Raw genomic sequence first — 24,520 nt, 5'->3', positions numbered from 1 at the left:
GTCATGGAAAATTTTTTATACGAACAGGTCGAAAAATACCTTGCGGAAAAAAATCTAATCTACGAATTCCAATCTGGCTTCAGAACATCCCACTCCACTGACACATGCCTTCTCTATTTAAACGACCACATCAAACAAGAGGTGGACGCGGGCAAATACTGCGGCATGGTCATGCTGGACCTACAAAAGGCCTTCGACACTGTCAATCACATCATTCTGATTGACAAGCTAAAAGCAAGTGGTTTTGATAGTCTATCAGTGAGCTGGATGCAATCCTACCTGGAGGGGAGAGAGCAGATGGTGGAGGTAAACGGTACCCTACCCCCCCCCCCCTCACAGTAAGCTGTGGTGTTCCACAAGGAAGCATACTAGGTCCGCTACTGTTCCTAATTTATGCAAATGACATGTCGTCAGCTTGTGACTGCAACTTGTTCCTGTTTGCGGACGACTCAGCCCTGCTGGTCTCTGACAAGAACAAGTTACAGGTTGAAAAAACCCTCAGCTCAGAACTAGGCAAAATCTGCATATGGCTCGCTGATAACAAACTATCATTACACATGGGCAAAACAGAGTCCATTCTCTTCGGTTCAAATAACAAACTCAGCAAGACCGACGGCTTCTCAGTTACAGTGGGTGACAATATTGTCACAAGGAAAGAAGATATTACCTACCTGGGTTACATCCTAGAGGCAAATCTTTCCTGTGACAAAATGGCATCCAATGTAATAAAAAAAGTCAACCAACGAACTCGATTCTTGTACCGGATCTCCTCACTGGTAAACAAGAATACCCTGAAGACTCTAGCAGGAGCACTCATTCAAGGGTACTACGACTATGCTTGCACCTCATGGTACCAAAGCACCTCAAAGGCGCTAAAAACAAAATTACAAACATCTCAAAACAAACTGGTCAGACTACTGCTTGACCTTACTCCTAGAACCCACCTCACCCCTGCCCACTTTGACAACCTAGGATGGCTTAGAGTAGACGACAGAGTACAGCAACTTGCAATGGGCCTGGTCTACAAGATACACTACACGACCAAGGTACCCATGTACATGTCAAAATACTTCCCAAAGGTCAGTGAATACCACGATCACAACACCAGAGGGAGCTCCACAAATCATGTTAAACCCAGATTCGGCTCAAACAAGGGACTAAACACGTTTTGCAATTATGCCACATCAATGTGGAACGCCCTACCCAAAGCTGTAAAGGAATGTGAATCACTACCCACTTTCAAAAACACTCTCAAAAAACACCTAAGGGAGACTGCAACTCGAAACTGGCCCATGTAAATGTCCGAACACAACCCCCTCCAATGTACAGTAAATTACCAAGTATGGTCTTGTCAATAATCCAATGTAGTTTTGTTTGTACAGTTATACAGTGTGTGTCCCCCCCCCCCTTATTTATTTTCCTTCTTCTCTACCCGGCTACAACACCCAAGAGTTTGAAACCCTTTTACAAACTGGGCAGTACATTAGGTAGGCAGGCAGTGTTCCTGTCTCAGAAGAGACCAGCTAATTCATTAAAGCAGATGTATCGTTTACATCCCTCGTGACATCTTGTTTAGGCTTGTTCATTTGAAGACTTCAAACCCTGGCCAAGCGGCAAGCCCAGCGCCTAAACATCCCAGACAGACAAATCGATGACTATGAACCCATTTTCCATGTCCCCACATATATACATTTATCTCAGTCAGAATATACCTGCATATAATCCTTCTATACACCTGCATATAACCCTGTACGATAGCACGTAATATGTATTCTTACAGTAAATATATATCCATGCACATCAGTCTGTACATAACCCTTTTACAAATCTGTAATTATAGACTAATCAACAGATCTGTAGACTAGATCTATATATATCCCTTACCTACTAGTTACACACTGCTGGCCAGTATGACTTACTACTACCATGGTGTCTTTATACTCGTATCACTGTACATATTAATATTAGAACTCTGTACATGCATCTGATTAGCACTACACTCAGTAGTACTAAATCTATATATTTTATACCCAGTTTAATCACCTGTACATTGTATTGCACTTTGGTTGGATGCCAAACTTCTTTTCGTTGTACTGTATGTACTTGTGCTGTAGTATGATGACTATACATTTGAATCTAATCTAAATTCAGCCAAGCCATCTTGCAGTGCAATAAAGAATACACACTTGGGATCTTTTTTTAGAAACATTTTATTTATCCAATCGCCATGAACAGGTTTAGTCAAAGAGGCCGAAACCCATGTCATCATCAGACCCCTCTGCAGACTCCTCCTTCTCCTCCTCCTTCTTTTCAACAACTGGAAAGAAATGAAATTGAAATTAACTGATTGGAACAGCCTACACACACACACTGCAACATTAGCCTACACAACACACACCATTGCTACATTAGCCTAAACAGACACACCACTGCTACATTAGCCTACACACACACACCACTGCTACATTAGCCTACTAGACACACACACCACTGCTACATTAGCCCAGGGGTTCCCAAACTTTTCAGGCCGGGGCCCAGAAAATAAGGCGTCAGAGAGCCGCGGCCCAATGCACATCGTCTGGCTTTTTTTTTTTTTTTTTTTTTTGTCATGCGACCGATTTTTTAAGCCAAATATCACTTCAATCCTATTAAGTTAGTTCAAGTTAGTTATTCATTTATATGTGCTATTTATGAGAGGGCTAACTTGTTGCAAAATAATAATGATAATAATAATAGCCTCATTAAAATACTATTGTTGCTTCGGTTGTTTTCAGCGTTTTATGTGCATAATCTGTTATTTAGTTTGAAATGTTCGTTGAAATAAGTAGATTTTTCGTTTGTTTATTTATTAAGTTAATATAAAACCATATAGTCACATTTTAGAATACAATAGAATAGAATTTTAGAATACAACTAGAAACACTGTCCTGGCCTGCTTCTAAGTTCAGTGGCCTGACAAAAAAAATTAAAATAAAAAAATAAAAAATAAAAAAATAAAAAATAAAAAAAATATTTATTTTTATTTTTTTTAAATCATCTCGCGGCCCACCCGTGGCTGCTCGCGGCCCACCTTTGGGTCGCGACCCCGACTTTGGGAACCACTGCATTAGCCTACTACACACATCACACTGCTACATTAGCCTACACACACCACACTGCTACATTAGCCTACACACACCACACTGCAAGATTAGCCTACACACTGCTACATTAACTCAGGGTAAGTAATGGCGGAACTGGATTCAATCAAACAATTTAAAGATTGTCCACAATTTTAGGAAGCCATGTCAGTCCCTTCAGTCGAGTGTTTAGTATATTGTAGGTGTTTAGTAGTGTAGGAATTACACCGGTGTTTAGTATATTGTAGGCGTTTAGTAGTGTACAAATGAGTGTTTAGTATATTGTAAGTGTTTAGTATAGTGTAAAAATTACACCAGTGTCTAGTATATTGTAAGTTTAGTATAGTGTAAAAATTACAGTGTTTAGTGTATTGTATGCGTTTAGTAGTGTAAAAAATACACCAGCTTAGTATATTTTAGGTTTAGTGTAAAAATTACACCAGTGTTTAGTATATTGTAGGTGTAGTGTAAACATTACGCTGTGTTTGGCATATTGTATGCGTTTAGTATATTGTAAACATTACACCAGTTTAGTATATTGTAGGTGTATTGTAAACATTACGCCCGTTTAGCATATTGTATGAGTTTAGTATATTGTAAACATTACACCAGTTTAGTATTATTGTAGGTGTATAGTGTAAACATTACGCCAGTGTTTAGTATATTATAAAGACTAGACTAGTATATTGTAGGCATTTAGTATAGTGTAAACATTACACCAGTGTTTAGTATAATTGTATGCGTTTAGTATATTGTAAACATTACACCAGTATATTGCTTTTTCTTTCAAATCGGGTTGGTGGATTTTGTGTCATTCTAGTACAGATAAAATCATTACATTAAATGAGGAGTTTTGGGGCATGGGGCATAATAAAGGAGATATGATCTAGAGCAGGGGTGGGCAATTAACTTTTACAAGGGGCCACATGAGAAACCTGAACTGTGTTGGAGGGCCGAACCAATGATAACTTGAACTTAATTCTGCTCACTATTCATTATCTCCCATTGTAAAAATGTACCGCAGGGCGGACACGGACGCCCAAAGGGCCGGAAGTAGGGGTGCACGATATTGATTTTTTGACCCAGATATCGATAACGTTCTGCTCCTCAAGGTCGATACAGATAATATATATATATTTATTGTATACTTTTTTTTATTATTATGTATATTCCTGTAATTTTGACCTAACCAGATTTATCACGACATGAGCGTTACTACTATGAACAAAACAAAGCCAAGAGAACCGTTTGACTCTTCAAATAAAGTGACTATTTATTTTTCCAAATAAATATAATTCGAGTCAATCACAAAATTCACAATCCGTCAGTCATTAACAATGCGTTTCCCTGAACAATGAGTGAACTAAAAACCAACAGGTATTGTGCTTTGTCAGCAGATAAAACATTTGACACTATAGGCGGAGAGTAGACTTGTGGTCTTGGTCCATGAAACAACTATTACTTGGCATTTATAGGACAGCACGCCTCAAAAAGAATTAAATAAACCAGACAAATCATCTGTCAAATGTCTTTAATTTTGCAAAGGCCTCGTCAATAGCCTAGGTACAAGCCGCGCCAGTTCCTTTGCAGCTGGCTTTGGATTCGCAGCAGCAGCTTAGCCTTTAGCTGCTCTGCGTCGTCGGATTTTAATACACCATCGTAGTGGTGGTGATGTTTCAGGTGACTTGGTTGGATGCGTTATAGCTTGTTGCCCCTTTCCCTGTGTGGAACTTCTGCATTTGTTACAAATAGCAAGCGAACTGTTTTCCTCTGAAACTTAGAAAAAGTCCGACGACGCCATCTTTGTTTACCATCTGCTGCCTCTGAATGTCACCAGCCAGGCATGACAAAGGGAGCGCTGGATTTGTGAAAAAGCGACACGCTATCAGTCGTACCACAGTACTGGCAAAACGGGAGGAGCCTACAATAAAAACAAGCGCCCTTCATCCCAATCCACCCACACCGGATTTCTTTTAACCAAAAAATGTATTCTATATTATCGGAGCTATCAATAATGTTATCGGGTTTATCGGGATGACGTCACAATTGCTGATATCGGCCCGATAATTATCGTGCATCCCTAGCCGGAAGTGGCCCGTAGGCCATATAATTGCCCAGGTCTGATCTAGAGCCAAGGTGCCATATGGCCCAGTGTCAGCGCTGCTGCTAAATGATGATGTTGAGCAGCTCACCTGCAGCAGGGGCAGCAGCGGCTGCGGCAGCGGGAGCAGAGCTGGCGGCTGCCACGGCACCACCTGCTGGCATGCTGGCCAGCTTAGCGTAGCCTGGGGAGAGAGAGAGGTCACGGGCAGGTTAAGCAGCAGTAGCATCAGAAAGGACGGCAAAACACAAACAATATAACGGATATCTTTACGAGGCTACGTTTAGACTTAAACGTCTTCGATTTAGAGCGGAGTAACTCATCTCCCGTCTACACAAGCGTGTTTAGCGCTACCCTGGAAGAGATCCGTCCACACGGCTCTCCTGAAAACACACATCACAAGACCTTTCGTGAATGTGCACGTCTGTGTACAGTGTCAAAGGGGAGGTTTAGTTGAAGGTGCAATGACCCGCAGTGAAGCTGCCCTGAACTCTGGTCTGTTTTGAGTTCAGCGCACATGAGTCGGGCTACTGCAAACTGCACCAAGCAGGCAACACGTGGGAAACTGGTCAAACTGCACCAAGCAGGCAACACGGTGGGAAACGGGTCAAACTGCACCAAGCAGGCAACACGGTGGGAAACTGGTCAAACTGCACCAAGCAGGCAACACGGTGGGAAACTGGTCAAACTGCACCAAGCAGGCAACACGGTGGGAAACTGGTCAAACTGCACCAAGCAGGCAACACGGTGGGAAACTGGTCAAACTGCACCAAGCAGGCAACACGGTGGGAAACTGGTCAAACTGCACCAAGCAGGCAACACGGTGGGAAACTGGTCAAATGTCAAAAAATACAAGTCATCAAACGCCGGAGACGCTGGATTCGCCTGTTCGAATCCAGTTCGAATCCAGCTCACAGCTCCGGCGTTGTCACCAGCTTGGCTGGCCGTTCACACTAATACAATTGGCAGTATTAGAGGGTGGGAAAGCTGGCGGGGTGGGTCCGGGTCATTGTAAACAGCGACTCCTACAGTTCGGTCGGGGCGCCTGCTCAGCGCGGATAGGATCTAAGGGGGGTAGTGTGATCCTTCCACACGTTACACCCTCTCAGTGAGAGTCCACGCTGCCAGGTGAAAAGAAGCGGTTGATTGGCTAGACGTGTGTCGGAGGAAGCACGTGATAGCCTCCACTCTCCCAGACCGACTGTGGGGGGTAAGTGCACAGCAACCAGGAAGGGGATTGGGAATTGGCATAACGACTAACATTGGGATGGGATCAAATTGGAGGAAAAAGGAGGGGGAAAAAGATAAAAAAAAATAAAAATACAAGTCATGTTTGTTGAGCTTTACGAGTCAGACCTTTGCAGGCCAAAGTCAGAAGAATTAGTAGGCTGGCCATTGTCGTAGGACTGCCTGGTCATGGATTATCAAAGGACATACAATAAATGCCCAAGAAAGACCCTGGGAATAATGGCTGTTTTTTGGGCTGTTTCAGACAAATCAACAGAGGTACACTTTTTATTGGCATTCTCAGAGTAGCGTCGGTTATCAATGAACGATGTCGGACAAATCACTATAAGCCACACAGCTAGTGGGCGTTTGTGCCGCGTGGTTGAAATGAGGATGGTCTTTAAGTCCCATCGATGTTTTCTTGGCTCCGCTGTAATGTCAGAAGATGTAACAATACTTTCCATCAGTGCACATGGGGGAGTGGGTGTACGTAAACGTATCTTCAATTTCATACAAAAGCACAATACTGCGTTGTGATTTTATTACATTTCAACAATGTACTACTACACTACCTGGTGCGCCTCTGCGTTGTTCAAACAGAGGTGGCGTGACGCCGACAGCTATGACATGATGTATTTTATGATCTGGAGCGTATCAAGTTAGCAATGACTTCATTATGTTAAATTGTCTGCATTTGTACCTCATTGTCTGCATTTTTACTTCATTGTACTTAGGTTGTACTTTAGTTTGTATAGTGTTATTTCTCTTTTACTTACTTGGCTTTTAACTGCCAGGCTGATATCAAAAGGCCCACCTTGAGTGCCTAAACCATCAACCAAACCATCCACTCTTATCTTGATCAGTTTGTGGTCCATTCAGATGAAACACTAATGAACGGCATGCAGACACTCACCTTGGGCAATCACCTCGTCCACGTTCTTGCCACTGAGTCCAGCGACGACCTGTTTGGAGGTGGGAGAGAGATAATTAAAATTAATATTCCAGGGACTAGTTGCCTCCCCATCAGATCCACATGACGATCTCGGATGCAATTTGTCTGGGTAACGTCAAGAGCAATGGGAAAGCATTTCACGCTGTAAATGTCAAACGCAGGACTTTTGAGAAATCAATCAAACCTTCTCCATGCGTTCATTATCGGCCTCGATGCCAACGCTCTCCAGGATCTTCTTGATGTCCTTGGACTGTGCGCCCTCAGCTCCACCAAGGGCAGCGAGCAGGTATGCAGCGACGTAACGCATCCTGCAAGGGAACAGCCAAGATCAAGTCAGTGACCTGCAAATGCTGAACACAGCACAGACTACAAGTTAAAACCGGGAAACACACGTGTGTGTATACAGGCTATATAATGCATTATTAGCAGGTGTTGTAGGTCTAAAGGGGTTAAACAAAAACAAACCAACAAGCACTTAATAGATTTACATATATCTTCAATAATGTTACTCTGCTACAAGCGATTCCAACCTCCACAGCAAACGACAAACGTTTGGTTTGTTTTCTGGGCATGCTCGTTATTAACTCCTGGGTGCTCCCGATTGAAGCAGATTTCAATGACTTGTAGAGTAATACGATAACGCTAAGAGAAAATACACAACCTCGCTGTTTTCACAAGTGAATTACCTGTGGTTAGACTTTCAAAAAACGTTAAGTGTTTGAGTTTTTTGTCACCCTTTTTCAACACCAATGGCAGTTTGATTCAGCAATAGGCAGAGATCAGCTAAAACTATTAGTGGTGATAAGTAAAACTTTGACTGGTATGAAAGCGCTTCTTACGCATGCATTTTTGTAAATTTCATGGGGGGCCGAATCACAGTGCAGGAGTCAACGCACTAGGAAACAAATGGGAGTTGATGACAAAACCAGATGCTTGTTTCATCAACTCTCCGAAATGCATGATGGTTCACACAAACATCTACACACCAGAGGTGTGGACTAGTCACATTACTTCAACTAGTCAGACTCTAGTCAAACATCTACACACCAGAGGTGTGGACTAGTCACAGTCACATTACTTCAACTAGTCAGACTCTAGTCAAACATCTACACACCAGAGGTGTGGACTAGTCACAGTCACATTACTTCAACTAGTCAGACTCTAGTCAAACATCTACACACCAGAGGTGTGGACTAGTCACAGTCACATTACTTCAACTAGTCAGACTCTAGTCAAACATCTACACACCAGAGGTGTGGACTAGTCACATTACTTCAACTAGTCAGACTCTAGTCAAACATCTACACACCAGAGGTGTGGACTAGTCACATTACTTCAACTAGTCGGACTCGAGTCACAAACATCTACACACCAGAGGTGAGGACTAGTCACATTACTTCAACTAGTCAGACTCTAGTCAAACATCTACACACCAGAGGTGTGGACTAGTCACATTACTTCAACTAGTCAGACTCTAGTCAAACATCTACACACCAGAGGTGAGGACTAGTCACATTACTTCAACTAGTCAGACTCGAGTCACAAACATCTACACACCAGAGGTGAGGACTAGTCACATTACTTTAACTAGTCAGACTCGAGTCACAAACATCTACACACCAGAGGTGAGGACTAGTCACATTACTTTAACTAGTCAGACTCGAGTCACAAACAAACATCTACACACCAGAGGTGAGGACTAGTCACATTACTTTAACTAGAGTCAGACTCGAGTCACAAACATCTACACACCAGAGGTGAGGACTAGTCACATTACTTTAACTAGTCAGACTCGAGTCACAAACAAACATCTACACACCAGGTGTGGACTAGTCACATTACTTTAACTAGTCAGACTCTAGTCAAACATCTACACACCAGAGGTGTGGACTAGTCACATTACTTTAACTAGTCAGACTCGAGTCACAAACAAACATCTACAAACCAGAGGTGTGGACTAGTCACATTACTTTAACTAGTCAGGACTCGACAAAGACTTGCAACTAGACTTTGACACCACTCAGGACTCAAGCCTCATGACTTGGAAGACTCGATATTCTCTCCAAGCACAACATGTATTAAAAAAATATATATATATGCCATACAAAGTGTAAAGCAAATCTTAAATTGAATTTTCCTGGCAACTACTACAATACCCATAACAAGCCTATAGCTAATCTTCAACCAATAACAAGAGCACAACTACTAACTTTGTTATGCCAGGTAACAATTGTTTGCCATCTCGCCCACAAAGATAAAGAGATAATAGGCAAAAATGTAACCAGGAATTTTAGAATGACGCCCAAGATCTATGAGTGGTGGGGTTCTCTAATTGAATTTACTTGCCAGATCATTTAAATGCCTTTCCACTTTTGGTGCAAACAGCGCTGGATCATTATAAACGGTATTGCTGCTGCTTGGCACAGGCACAGTTCTGGAGAAGAACCGCGCTCATCATCCGATCAATGTCTCGCTCAAAACGCACTTTTACTTGCTCTTGTCGATCGGATAAACGGATCTCGAGAAAGGACAAGACACAGACTGCTTCTATTTTAGTTAACTTTACAAGTTGACATCAATTCGCGCTCGTTTGGAGAGTGTATGTTTTGTGGCCTATGGTGGTATTTTCTCTCAGCCTTTTACAGTATTGAGCTTCAGACTCGGTTGGGTTTACCAGCTAGCAGAACGCGAGGGTAAGCGATGGTGAAAAGAGGCCGCAAGACAAGAATGTCTTGGAACCCATGATGTGTCAGAAAGACAGATACGGTCCCGATGGAGCGGGTTATTATTAGTAAGATATCAGATCAACTGTTCGCTAACGTGACATGTGGCTGCTGTTAACGCAGGGATGCTAGCTAGCTAGCCAAAGCCAGCGTTTCTCTGTAAAAACCAATAAAAGTATGTAAAACACCGGTTTTTGAGGTGGGGAATCGGCTTTAGAGTGAACCATTAGTGATACGCGGTCGTATTTGGGAGTTCTTCCCCACTCATAAGCATTGATAACAGTTTAATAAGTCACTCACTTGAGTCGAGAGAGGCTAGCGCGTGTTCTCGTCGGGTTCAGACGAGCAGAAAGGAAGTAGCGGAGCGGGGCGGAAAAGGAAGAGGCCTGTCACAGTAGCCCCGCCCCCTCTGGTTCCGGAAATAGGGGGTATCTGCAGAGCCATGCTGGACGGGTTGGAGGCAGGGCTTCATGGTCTGGACAAGTATTAGTGGTCTGGACAAGTATTTGCACTACTGCGCACCATTTTCAACTTCACTTTCGTCTCGTTGATTGATTGATTGATTGATTGAAAAGTTTATTAACAGATTGCAGAATGGGTACAGTACAGCTCAATACATACAATTGTTAAGAGGATGCAGACCTGAGAAAGACTTTCGTCTTGTTTCCATCAGGGTCCCCCATTTTCAATTCATCATATGACACACACGACATACAGATAGGCAGTACTGCTACATCTATACATTTATGACATACCAGATTTTCAAATACAGTACTGTTTGTGATACTAAAAAAAATCCAGAAAAAGAGTGTATATACATTTGACATAGAAACTGTGCATTGGAGGAGGTTGGGTAGGTGGGGTGGGACTGTACATTGGAGGTGGGGGGGGGGGGGGGGGGGGGGGGTTGGGTAGGGGGGACACACACTGTACATTGGAATACTGACATACATTTGACATAGAAACTGTACATTGGAGGAGGTTGGGTAGGTGGGGTGGGGTTGGGTGGGGCTGTACATTGGAGGTGGGCGGGGGGGGGGGGGGGGGGGTTGGGTACATTGGAATAATGACAAAGCCATGCTAGTTTACATAGATCCCCCATTTTCAACTTACCTTCCCCCATTTTCAACTTAACTTTCGTCTCGTTTACATAGGTACATAGACAGTAATGTTACATCTAGACATTTATGACATACCAGATCTAGTAATAATAGAGTAAACTTGTACATAGACAGTACTGCTACATCTAGACATTTATGACATACCAGATCTAGTAATTATATATCTAGTTATTATTACCATTTAGTAATAATAGAGTAAACTTAACTTTCGTCTCAGTAACAATGTTCATAAAGTGTTGAGTGCTACAGTGTAGGTTAGTTTATTAGGACAAGTGCATGACAGTAAGGTTAGTTAGGGTTAGATTTTTTTTATTCAGATAATGGTTGAAGAAGTGAGTCTTTAGTCGACGGCGAAATAATAGAGTAAACTTAACTTTTGTCTCGTTTACATAGGTACATAGACAGTAATGTTACATCTAGACATTTATGATTAGCCGACGCTTTTATCCAAAGCGACTTACAAGTTCTGTACGACAAGCCATCAGGAAGGGCACAACTCTATCAGCTGAGTAACAATGTTCATAAAGTGTTGAGTGCTACAGTGTAGGTTAGTTTATTAGGACAAGTGCATGACAGTAAGGTTAGTTAGGGTTAGATATTTTTTTTTTTATTCAGATAATGGTTGAAGAAGTGCGTCTTTAGTCGACGGCGAAAGATTGGACGTGATTCGGCTGTCCTAACTGGGGTGGGTAGTTCATTCCACCATTGTGGGGCAAGGACTGAGAATAGGCGACTTCTCTTTGATGACCCTCCCGGAGCTTGGATAGGAGTAGGTCTGAGGCGGCCAGAAGATGCAGAGCGTAGGGGTCTAAGCTGGTTAGAATAACAACATGCAACTTGACATTTCCGATTGTCATTTATTTATTTTTATTTATATAATGGTTGAAGTAGTGAGTCTTTAGTCGATGGCGAAAGATTGGACAAAATTGACTCTTTATACTCTCACGTGCTCCAGTCCACACGCATGCGCATACACATTGCACACTCCAACACATAGCGAGAGAGCCCCCCCCCCCCCATCCGCAATACTTGTCCAGACCACTAATACTTGTCCAGACCACGAAGCCCCGCCTCCAACCCGTCCAGCTTGGCTCTGCGGCTCTGCAGATACCCCCTACTCCTCCTCCAGCCAGCAGGGCCACACTGTTGTTGAGTGAAAGCACTTCACCTCAAGTTTCAAGTTCAAGTTTCTTTATTAGTTGTCATACACAGAAGTACAGAATACTTTTATATGAAGAACATCGGACATTCTTATTTAAGCGGTGGCAGTTCCTGTCATTCTAGCTTTCCAGTAACGTACTGTATCGTGTAGGTGTACTCAATAAATACTATTCGCTTTGCCTTATTTTTTTTAAGTATATAAAATAGAAGTCAAGTATGTAGACAAAAGTGTTCAATATATACATATATACAGTGTACAATGCAGAGTAGAAAAGTAACTGAGTTACAATACAAATTATGCTATATACTATACAGTACAATGCAGAAATGGGATGAGGTACAATTTCTGTACAATTTACAGGTGTAATGAGGGATCGGGTTGTAGTGCAAATTCTTTACCACACTTCACCTCGATTAATTTATTAAATTATCTCGAAAATATCATTGAGGTTACCTTCATTTGCAGTGACATCGAGATAGATTAGATTAGATTAAAATGTATTGCACAAGTACAGTACAACGAAAATAAGTTTGCAAATGTAACAGTAAAGTGCAACAGCAACAGTGGTTAGACTGGATACAAAACACACAAATTACTAGTACTACTGAGTGTATGTACAGAGTTGTATTATATAAATAGATACAGTATGACTACTACTCCTCGCCTATGGAGCGCCCTCCCTGACTACCTCAGAGCACCACAGACCACTGCTTCCTTTAAAAGAGAACTTAAAACATACCTCTTCACGAAAGCCTTCCCTTAGTTTTAACCTTTTTATACATGCCTTGTGTGTTTTATCCCTTTTTTATGCTTTGTCTCGTTTCTTTAATTGCCTAATGTTTTTAGTCTGTTTTTACTCTGTAGCACTGAGACTTGGTTTCCAGATATAGAGTGCATTATAAATCGAATGTATTATTATTATTATTATTTACTGACCAGCAGTGTAACTAATAAGTAGGAGTAGGATATGTACAGATATAGATATAGTAATAGGATAGGTATATATGCGGTGTGAATAAATATATAGTATGTAGCATTATAGTAAATGCGATCATACAGAGCTAAGGGTTTTGTGCAGGTGTATTCAGATAAATATGGGTATATATAATGCGGTAATATAAGATATAAATATGCTGTATATACAGCACTGTTGTACATGCCATCATACAGAGTATATGGGTAGACAGTGAAGCAGTAGGTAGGTATAAGTTGAGTTATATTGTGAATATGTACTTTATATTATTATATTATATTTGTATTTATACTTTTAAGTGTATCTATAGTGTATATAGATACTGGACTGTATAGGACTGTGAACCTATGCATCCCCCACCATGCTGCTTTGACAACCGAATTTCCCCAAGGGGATCAATAAAGGATCATCTTATCGAGATATATAGTTTGACTTTCCAAATTCAGAAACTCAAGGGACCTTAAATATAATAATAATAATGCAGGACCTCTTTAGGGGGGTCTTTATTCGGCATGCAATGAACTGGACATGCAATTGGAGCGGCACACACACACCGGGATACACACACACACACGTCGATGCGATTGAGTCTCTGCGCTTGACCCATCCCGTCGTCCTTCCCCCCATGGGCAGCTGGGAGCAGATAGGGCATCAACGTGAGCCGCGCCCCGGGGACCAATCCAAGTGCTCCTGTCCGTCTTCGTCAAGGACACCACAGCGTTAGCTATCTGTTGTTGTGCATGTTTTTCCATTGGGTTTATCTTATCGGGGGGGAAACCCTTGCGAGCACGGGGAGAACATGCAAACTCCACACAGAAAGGCCTGGGAGATACCCCACCTGGGTACCTGGCATCATGGAAACCTGGTCCCCAAGCGGGAATCGAACCCTGGACCTTCTTGCTGTGAGGCGACAGTGTTAACCACTACACCACCGTGCCGAAATAGGTTCCAAAGGTCAATCTAGCATATGTGTGATGTAAGATGGTCATTTTCCAACAAGGGGAATTGTCCATGATGATGTCCATTATGATGAATTGAAAATGGGGGACCCTGATGTAAACAAGACTAAAGTCTTTCTCTGGTCTGCATCCCCTTAACAATTGTGTGTATTGAGCTGTACTGTACTGTACCCATTCTGCAATCTGTTAATAAAGTTTTCAATCAATCAATCCAACTAATGTCTCAACATACTAATCATAGTTCCAGTTATTATACAGTTCAATGGTTACCATGAGGTCCAGCCACGCAAGGCCGGGGTGTGGTTAGACAACAGCAGAGAGGCAGGGAGAAGACGGATGGTTGCTCTCTCGTCAAAGACAATACAGTACAACAGGGTACATTAGAAAGTAAAACAAGTCGCTAGCCAAGTAAAAACTAGATGCTTATCTTGGCAATAAGATAGTTCCACAAAGCCAACAAACGACAAAATCATTTTCAGCATAATTTATTTTGTGCAGCAATCTAGTTGTTTTTGACCTACATTATTATACATCCACTACATTACTATACATCTACATTCATGTAACACGGTACATTTGATGACATTTAGAACACGATATAGCTTACAAGTCATAATAGTCGGCGACAAGCAGCAAAACATAAAATATTTTATCAAAAATTCACAAATGTTGTTAATTTGGTCTTGGTACTCGAAACAATACGGCCACATGCATAAGGCCTCTGAGAATATGAGCACTGATCTGAGGTCAGTACTTGTCCTCAGCCAGGAAGGTCGTATAGCTGTGAAATCTGACCAGTAGTCCTACATCAGTGCCGATACTTCAAAGTGACTTTAGGCATACTGGCCGTGGAACACAGTCAAAGGAGTACTAACAATTCCTGGAAAATTGTTTATGAAAATCTGTTGTGTAAAAGAAAGAAAGAAAAATATCAAAACAAAACTATTATAAAAATATTCTATTGACCATTTCAAAATATAAACAAGAATTACCGGTAGAAACTTTCAGATTGTTTTACGTTCTATTGAGGATTAAGTCAACGGTCACTAACATTCTGTGGAGTAGGCCTAGTGCAACGTTAACCACGCAGGTCCATAGTTAGGGTTAGTCAATCAGGACACCACTTGAGATTTTAGATATATAGGCCTATAGGAAATTGTCTCTATATTAAAAGGTGTTTTCCCTGTCATATAAACCCCTGCATTTCTACAAAACACCCCCCCCCCCCCCAAATGTCTTCAATTTCATGCTGAAAGGAGTCTAAAATGATGTCAATGGATGATTGACATTTTATCTAACCTATATTCACAATGACCGACCTGCAGTCCAACAATTGATTAGGCCAAACAGGACTAATCAATGCGGTTCCAGATGATACCATGTAAAAACCTCCAACCCCCACAAATCTGCCTTACATTAAACTTTATAGCACATCAACTTTGTCACAATTTTCAGTTATACACGCATAAGTAAACATTGATGCATACTTTCTTGACCATGAATGAGTAAATTACTGGGTAAACCTTGCATATTCGACGTACAACCTTTCACACAATTTTGCCAATATGTTTGCATGTATTGTTTTGACTGTGTGTACTTTTTGTCAGACTTCCTCATCTCATTAGAATTAGGGGATAGGAGTCCAAACACAATTTGGCTAATGTGCACTGTATGTCGTATCATGACCCCTTTTACACAAAAAGTTGTCCAATGCCATTTCATGACTACTTCAGTCAACCTTTGAGATAATCCAGTTGCAGCCTGCATATAGACTTGAGACACTAACATGGAATGGAACATTGAGGGATGCTGCCTGCCTGCCTGCCTGTCAGAAGACACAGAAACAATTGAATAACTAAAAAGTGAGATATGTCCAGTGAAACCAGAAAAAATAAAAACATCTTTCAGTAAAATGTCACCATACCTTTTTTTCTTCTTTTTTTTCTTTTTTTAAATCACTGATCACAACTGGTGGTTAGAAAAAGAACTATTTACAACTACTCTAGCTACTGTACCCAAGTACATTGAGTAGTGATACCTTTAACATTTTAAAAAGTATGTACCTTTTATTTTCACTTAATATCGAGTATTTGCTCTTACTTTTAATCCGAGTACATTGTAATGTTAGTCACAGTAGTGAGTACAATGAGATATATTGCTTTGTCACGCAAAGTCATTCTGGCCTTACTGCCTGCAATTGGCAACTGTTGATATGAGCAAAACCGTTGATAATGGCTCATTAAATAATTTCCCATACCATTTCTTAGACGAGTGTGCTTACATCTACTTGAGCAAAGATTCGGTGAAGTGACAGCACTTCTGCTTGAGTCATACGTTTCAGTGCTTTCCACCCCTGCAGGTAAGTAATGTATTCATCCTGAGAGTGAATAAGAATATGGCTTAGTCAACCAAAGCCTAGTGTATATACACACCATTGCATGCAGTATTGGAAATAAAAGTTTTTTACAAAACAGAAATGGAATTGTTTCCATTTCCAGGGATGTTTTGTATGTACAAACACTGGGAAACCCGGAATTCTTAAGGGGCTATCATTTAAACGACCGGTTAGCTTTCTTTCCTAGGAATTCCTTGTTTTTGTTTCTCCATAGTACACGAGAGACAGAGGTGCAGTTGTGTGTGTTGTGTTCTAACTTTTAGTAGTCACATTCCAAAGTTTTTCTTTTTGAGCACATATAATATGGGTATACACACATACATTCATGAAGGCCATGGCTTACAGAATTTATAAGCTTTTCACAACTTTCTCATGGTAACAAAAAAAATTAAGGCTCACTTTGTCCCCGTCACCAAACAACATGGACTTAAAACAATAGTGGTGCAAAGCAAGCCTATATTTAAAACACCATGGCCTGTCAATGTATGAAGACTTCCAAGTCTGACAATCCCGTGCCACCCCATCTTTGTGCCGTACCACTGACCCGGGACGTTCCCAGGCGAAGCCTGTGTATAAAAATTACTTTTGGTTGGACTATTAGCCTGCTCTAAAAAACATATATTATCAACTAAAGACTGTTTGGCAGCTGTGAGTTAATGTAGGGTGTTTCATCGTCATTCCCATATCTATGATGTGTTACTTTGTATATTACATACGGTGCCAATGATGCGAAGTGTCGGCTAAAGTATGCAGCAAGAATTAAAAGGTTAAGTAAGAAAGAGGTTCTAACTTATTGCTCTTTTGAACTATCGAAACGTCAGTACTGCCACGGGTGTTTGAATAGTATACAACCGTCATTAAAACCATACTCTGCATCTTATTACCTCATCCAAGCCCCTTAAAACCTACATATTTGAAGTCAATTATTCATGGCATGAGGAAGTTACAAAGTAGTGTTGAATATTTCATGAAAGACCTCAAAATCCTGTTTTTTAAGCCTGTGTAAGACATACCAGAATACCAGCATGATGTTAAAAATAAACCCAAAGATTTCTTGCTTTGTAGTTCAATTTGAAACGAGAAGGCAACCTTACAGCACACTCGACATCATACCCACAGTCTTATCGGGAGATACGGTGAGAATAGTGTCCACAGTGGCAGGGTTTACATATAAGCCACGCCTGTAGTTTCAAATAGAAGAGCATATTTACATACAGCACAGTGACTTAAAGGGATACTGTACTGAATTTGAGTCTCTTTCTTCACACATTGGATAGAGAGAAAAAAACTAAAGAAAAACGTTGGAACTGGCACTTCAGTTAATAATAATAATAATAATAATAATAATAATAATAATAATAATAATAATAATAATAATAATAATAATAATAATAATAATAATAATAATAATAATAATAATAATAATAATAGTAAAAAGGCTTCTTAGCACTAAATCAAAGCGATGGTTACAGACAGCCCGGAGCTGGACTCGCTCTCCTGTGACCGTCAGCGCCGCACGCCGCCGCACAGAGATTTAGAAATACTTTAGAAGCGGGTTTTCAGGGTAGCTGAAGGACAAAATGTCAAAACGTTCCTCCCAAAATGTGATAACTCACTGGCAAAGAAAGATAGCAGATTAAAAAAAAAAAAAAAAAAAAAAAAGGTCCTTGTCCAGGTATCCCTGTTTAAATCCCTTTATGTTTAGCGTGTCGTACATTCCCTCACAGGCCACGTGAAACGTCCAGCGGGCCCCACCTTCTGATCGTGCTACACGCACAGGGGTTCCACTTTTCCACTCTTTAGTTTTTTGGACGTAGGGGTTTTCTGCAGTGACGGGCGGCCGCCTGCACGCCCGAGTCCCCCTCTCGTGATGAACTGGTGTCGCCGTGTGTCCTACGGTGACACGCCGATGCTTTTATAGCGAGGACAGTACGGCGTAGCATGACGACGGGCGCCGTTAAGAGGTCGCCCGCAGAGGTGCACAGACGGAGCGCTGAGATGCTTTCATTTCTCCCATATTCAAACATATATGCGACGAAGTGAAATAGTAGATGTGTCCGTTTCAGGTTTTTTAGTCGATATGACCCATTAAAAGTAAAAATACGAATTGCCGCTTTCTTTATCTTAATGTTGGTGGGAGCGTCGCGCTACTCATTTATTCGTTATGGACTTAAGTCTATTAGCCGTGAATTGTATTAAATAAGCATGAACTGAGGTTTTCAATGATTTGAAATGAGGACCGCGTAGACTCAAACCGCACGCGCCCCATTAACGTGGAATAAGCACCAAGTCAGTTAGCCGTAGAGTCTATGGCTGAACGCGGACTTTGCAGACACACCGCTAAATGATGTGCATATTCCACCTAATAATTGTGTGGTCTGGTTTGAGTCTACATGGTCGGCATTTCAAATAATCTAAATATGAGTTAATGAATCTTTAAGTCAAATGATGTTAAAGAATAACAAGTTCAAAATGTGCAGTAAATCTGGCCACCAGTATTCCAGTACTTGGGGCCTTCTCTTTTGAACACCAGCGAAACCGGGAGTGAGAGAAGCAGCTCCTGATTAGAAGCGTTTGTTCTGCCCTGAGGCTCTCCGCAGTGGCAGCACTAACAAGAATAAAAACACCACCTCATCAAAGGATCTTTGTAGTCGGTCTCAAAATGTCCCCGAAAAACAGCATTCAAAATGTCAATTCAACATAATGCACAGGTTCAAATGTGACTAGCCATCGCTATTTACGCTAGAAAACTATAAACAATCTAGTGTCCCCCGCCTTGGTGTGCAGTGTCCAGTACAGTGGCAATAAGTCGTAGGGGGTGGATTATAAAAGGCGACAGGGAAAAAAAGGGTAGAAATGCAATACATGTGACTACAAATGAAAACTCTATCGTTATGCTGTTTGGGGAAGGGCGGTGATGAGAGAAGCGGGTAACATCGACGCCCGAGAGAACAGCTACTGGGGATAGCTGTTCTGTTGTCGGCGCTTCGCAGACCTCATTTTCTCGAAGCGCGACTCCATCTCCTCCAGGACCTTGGGGGTGTACCTCACCACCAGCTTCACGGTGCCCTGCGCCGCCTTCAGGAGCTCCACGGCCTTCTCGTGGTGTTCCCCCTCCACGCTCTGCGTGAAGCCAAAGAGAAGAGAGACAGTCAACACAGCGGTCATATCAGAGAGTTGTTGTCAACACAGCGGTCATATTAGAGTTGTCAACACAGAGGTCATATTAGAGTTGTTGTCAAGTGTCAACACAGCGGTCATATTAGAGTTGTTGTCAACACAGCGGTCATATTAGAGTTGTTGTCAACACAGCGGTCATATTAGAGAGTTGTTGTAATGTCAACACAGCGATCATATCAGCGTGAACTAAGTACAGCACATGAGATTTACCAGCGCTCCAAGATAGTTCATAATAGCCATCGCGCACAGGGCCAGGCATGAAACCGGCATAACCAAATGGAACGCCCTTCCCAACCATATCAGTCATGCAGACACTCTCGCATCATTCAAACAAGCCTTCAAAACCCACCTTTTTACCCTTGCTTTCAACCCATGAACTCCTATCCTCTCTCACCTTTTTTTTTCTTCTCTCTACTAAAAACTGTATTGTATTGTATTGTTTGTTATGTTAAAGGTCCCCTGTCTTATAAATAGCCTTTTCCAGTGTTTATCATTGTTTTCTAGCAATGGGGGTTTGTATCAATGGGGTCTGTGTCTCTAATTCTCATTTTGGCTCATCAGTCCAGTCTCGAGTTCACGAGATCCTCCCTCACTCAACTAAGCCATTCTGATTTGACTGTTTTGCTGACGTGAATAAGGCACTGGTTGTAGTCACCACCCAAAATCAACAATTCGCTCAACAACAGAGCAAGTGGAATTACTGACACTTCCTCAAACGGGTTGACGTGCGCGGGTGCCGACAGAGACAGCAGAGAACGAGAGAGAGGGAGATAGAGAGGGAGAGAGAGATAGAGAGGGAGAGAGAGAGAGAGGGAGAGAGAGATAGAGAGGGAGAGAGATAGATAGAGGGGGAGAGAGAGAGAGAGAGGGACACAAGCATTTACACACAACCTCCCGACCACGCACGGGGCAGGAGCTTCTCCACTCGCATATCACTGTCAAAATATCATTGCGCACGCTCCCACGCGCGCGCCCGTATTCCGATCCGTGCAATAATATTCACAGGGGTATATATTGTCATTTGAAACAAGTTACCAATTCAGATTCAGACTGTGGGTGACTGTCACTCAAAGCACTTATGGGCGGATCCCAGCCCAAAACAGCTTGAAATCTTGAAGTGGAAAAATGCTGCTTTAGAGTACTTGATTAGAAATACAAAACAATGAATTTTTTTGAAAAATACTTTACAGATGTTTTCCATAGACTCACAGGAATTGTGTAAAGTTGTCCAAATAGTGAAAGGAATAGCAAGACATGTCCCCTTTAAAGTGTCTTTAAGCATTTGGAAAAGCGGTCCGATGTATTATTATTATTATAATTCTTTCCATTACGGAGAACTCCCGGTGAAACCTACCACTCCGTTGACGGAGAGAAGCTGGTCGCCCCTCTTGAGACCGCCGTGGCGGTCGGCGATGCCGCCCGGGATGATGCGCGAGATGTAAATGGGGGAGTTTTGTTCCTTTCCGCCCATGATGTTGAAGCCCAGGCCCTCCTCCGTCTTGGGCAGCTCCACCACGCGGGGGTGTGAGTGGCCCTCGCTCGCTGCGAACGCTGCCACGGTGGCCTGCAGAGGAGAAGAACACAAGTGGTGTTAACCCTTTCACTACCACGCTACCAAAAGGGTTAACCCGTTCACTGTGACAATACAGAAGGTTAAAACCCTTTCACTACCACGCTACCAAAGGGTTAACCTGTGCACTGTGACAATACAGAAGGTGAAAACCCTTTCACTGCCACACTACCAAAGGGTTAACCCTTTCACTGTGACAATACAGAAGGTTAAAACCCTTTCACTGCCACACTACCAAAGGGTTAACCTGTGCACTGTGACAATACAGAAGGTGAAAACCCTTTCACTGCCACACTACCAACGGGTTAACCCTTTCACTGAGACAATACAGAAGGTGCCACACTACCAAAGGGTTTACCCTTTCACTGTGACAATACAGAAGGTTAAAACCCTTTCACTGCCACACTACCAAAGGGTTAACCCTTTCACAGCCACACTACAGACAGTTAACCCTTTCACTACCACACTACAGACGGTTAACCCTTCTGTAGTGTGGTAGTGAAAGGGTTAAAGCACAATATAACCCAGTGTCATATATCGTTAGCCTCATACGATAATTGCTGAAGTCATTTGACAAGATTTTTGGAATAGAAGAAAGAAAAAATACATTTTCCAGCAAACGTGTAAGAGTTTTTAATTTATATTTAGAAAATAAGTTCCATAAGGTGTATCAACAAGTTTGCAAAAATACAAAAACACAACAACCATTGCGTAACAAAATAAGGTGACTTTTAACACATCCGGGGCCATCCACGTATATATACGTGATTGGGAGTCAGCGCTTGACGGCCAATCACGTATATATACGTGTTTAACTCGTTATTTCTTTTATACTCTATTGCCATTCATAATTCATCGAGGCACCTTGTGCATACTGTTCTGAGTGTGTCTGCCATTGCAGACGGTCAATACTGCCCCTAACGCATTGTGGCAGCAACTGCACTACATTAGAAACGCTGTGGTTTGTTATCTGGGCCGAGCTGAGCCGTGCGGGCGGGGTTTAAATACTCCGTTGAGGTAACTTGTTACAACGATACATCTGCGAGGCTGCCCCCCCCCCCCCCCCCCCCCCTCCATATGCAATGCTGGAGAACTTGGCACAGAGACAAGGTATCTGATCAAATATATCAAATCTTGCATTGATCTGATATTTCTTTCTCCCGCGATTGAAGCTGTGTGTGGACTGTTGTGCTGTTTACCGTTGGCCGTTGGCTGCGGTGGGGGCGAGCGCCGCGCTCCAGGGCCCATTTCATTCTTGCATGAGGAAGGATAATAATGATAATCTAGTGTTGATTTCAGGATGATTACATAATCAGGCGAAAAATGACAACGTAATAAGTGGATTTCACTAAAACGCTATTATCCCGTCTTTTCCTGGGATTACTAAGAATCACCAAAACTATACTCATATTCAAAACGGTATAAAACGGAAATGTACGGATGAAAAAACAATCTGTTTTGTGCATGTTGACTGGAAGCAACTCACTGACAATCGACGGTGTTATTAGACCCATAGCTATAATATAAGATATATTTTAAGCACTTTTAAGCATATTTGACCACATCACCCCTGTCCTTGCCTCCCTTCATTGGCTCCCAGTACGCTACAGGATAGATTTTAAGGTTCTCCTATTTGTTTTTATAGCCCTTAATGGTCACCCCCTCCTACATCTCAGACCTCCTATCCCCCTATTCCAACACCAGGTCCCTCAGGTCAGCCGATCAGAGGCTCCTGACAGTCCGGAGGTCTAACCTCAAGCTCAGGGGGGGCCGTGCCTTTGCTATCGCAGCCCCTGAACTGTGGACCAGCATCCCCACCTACATTAGGCTCGCCCCCTCGATAGATGCCTTCAAATCGAGGCTCAAAACCCACTTCTACCTACTAGCCTTTCCCGTTCACTGACTCATGCCCTGTTTTCCTATGTGTTTGACTGTGTGCCCTCCCATAAAACGGAGTGTGATTCTTGTCTTTATGTATCTATGTGTACCTACCCTCTGTACAGCACTTTGATTGACATGCGTCATGTGCTATATAAATAAATCTGATTGATTGATTGACTCGCAAGTGAACAAAGCGCCCCATTGACTTACAGCCCTGGCGTTCTATACAGAAGGTAAACAGCGACCCCTGGCCGTGAATGTGTTAAAGGTGACTGTTGTGACTTAGGCATTTTTCCTCTTACATACATACATGTCATACACTAGGCAGTTGTTTTACTTGCCTAAGTCATGCGATCGCCGTCTGTGTATGTAACGTTAAAACGTTAAGTCACACGAGTGAGTTAGGCAGGTGGGGATTTTTGAACGTAACAAGCGTTCTGATTGGCTGAGGACATAGGCACTAAGCCAGGGCGATGCAGCAGTGTGAGGAGAGTACAGTTAGGCAGAAATCTCTTAGAAATTACTTGGGTAATTATCGTATGAGGCTAACGATATGCTAACTTGTAGGGAAGAAACCACCGACGTAGGGCTGGGCGATAAAACGATAACTATCGCGATATATTTTAATAATCGATATCGATCCATAAAAAAAAAAATCAATAAATATATATATATCTTTTTTTGTGACCTGCAACAGGGCAGTTTTAAAACCAGAGACAGTGGACAGACTTGTCTTTCTTGCCTGCAACTTAAAGTAATGGCTTTGCTTGTCCAAATGACAATACTGACCAAATTGAGATTTCTTTTTCTCTTGTCCATTTATTTAGTTTGCTTTCTAATTTAAAATACAGTTTAAAACAGTCTGTACACAGAAGGCTATGTGTGCTGGCAGAGCTAGTCTCCAGTCGCGAGTCACGGTGCACATGTGCGGTGGTTTGTCCACCAAAAAAGCGCCAAAAGATAGAAAAGAAACTAGCAGAGCCAGAACTATTCAACTCCCCTGGAGCCACAGCCAGCAGAGAAGCCTGTTTACTTTCGCTTTCAAACCAGCTGCAGCCTGAGAACTGGAGTGTGAGGGGCTGTAACACTAAAGATGGCGGCAACAACAATCAATAAATCAAATCCTTTATTTAACCAGATAAGCATCATTGAGATTA

General features: G+C 42.1%; 2 protein-coding genes across 2 annotated transcripts in view; both read right to left on the bottom strand.

The window, feature by feature from the left end:
- Positions 1 to 2,192: 2,192 nt before the first annotated feature.
- rplp2b (ribosomal protein, large P2 b) lies at positions 2,193 to 10,525 on the bottom strand. Its single transcript, XM_084307399.1, has 5 exons — positions 10,423 to 10,525; positions 7,584 to 7,707; positions 7,361 to 7,409; positions 5,312 to 5,404; positions 2,193 to 2,317 (listed from the first exon to the last, which is right to left on the bottom strand). Exons 2-5 carry the CDS (start codon positions 7,704 to 7,706, stop codon positions 2,238 to 2,240), a joined length of 345 nt encoding a protein of 114 aa, XP_084163525.1. The 5' UTR covers position 7,707; positions 10,423 to 10,525; the 3' UTR covers positions 2,193 to 2,237.
- A 4,296-nt stretch (positions 10,526 to 14,821) lies between these two features.
- The window catches only part of lin7c (lin-7 homolog C (C. elegans)), a 39,045-nt gene continuing 29,346 nt past the window's right edge, over positions 14,822 to 24,520 (bottom strand). Inside the window, exons 4-5 of the mRNA XM_084308952.1 lie at positions 21,267 to 21,476; positions 14,822 to 19,855 (exon numbers count right to left, since the gene is read on the bottom strand). Of these exons, the coding sequence (XP_084165078.1) occupies positions 19,688 to 19,855; positions 21,267 to 21,476 (378 nt within the window). The 3' untranslated portion in view covers positions 14,822 to 19,687. The remainder of the gene's footprint in view (positions 19,856 to 21,266; positions 21,477 to 24,520) is intronic.

This window comes from Notolepis coatsorum (genome assembly GCF_963971535.1).
Source record: "Notolepis coatsorum genome assembly, chromosome: 2".
NCBI lineage: Eukaryota > Metazoa > Chordata > Actinopteri > Aulopiformes > Paralepididae > Notolepis > Notolepis coatsorum.
This window is presented reverse-complemented; position numbering and strand designations above follow the sequence as displayed.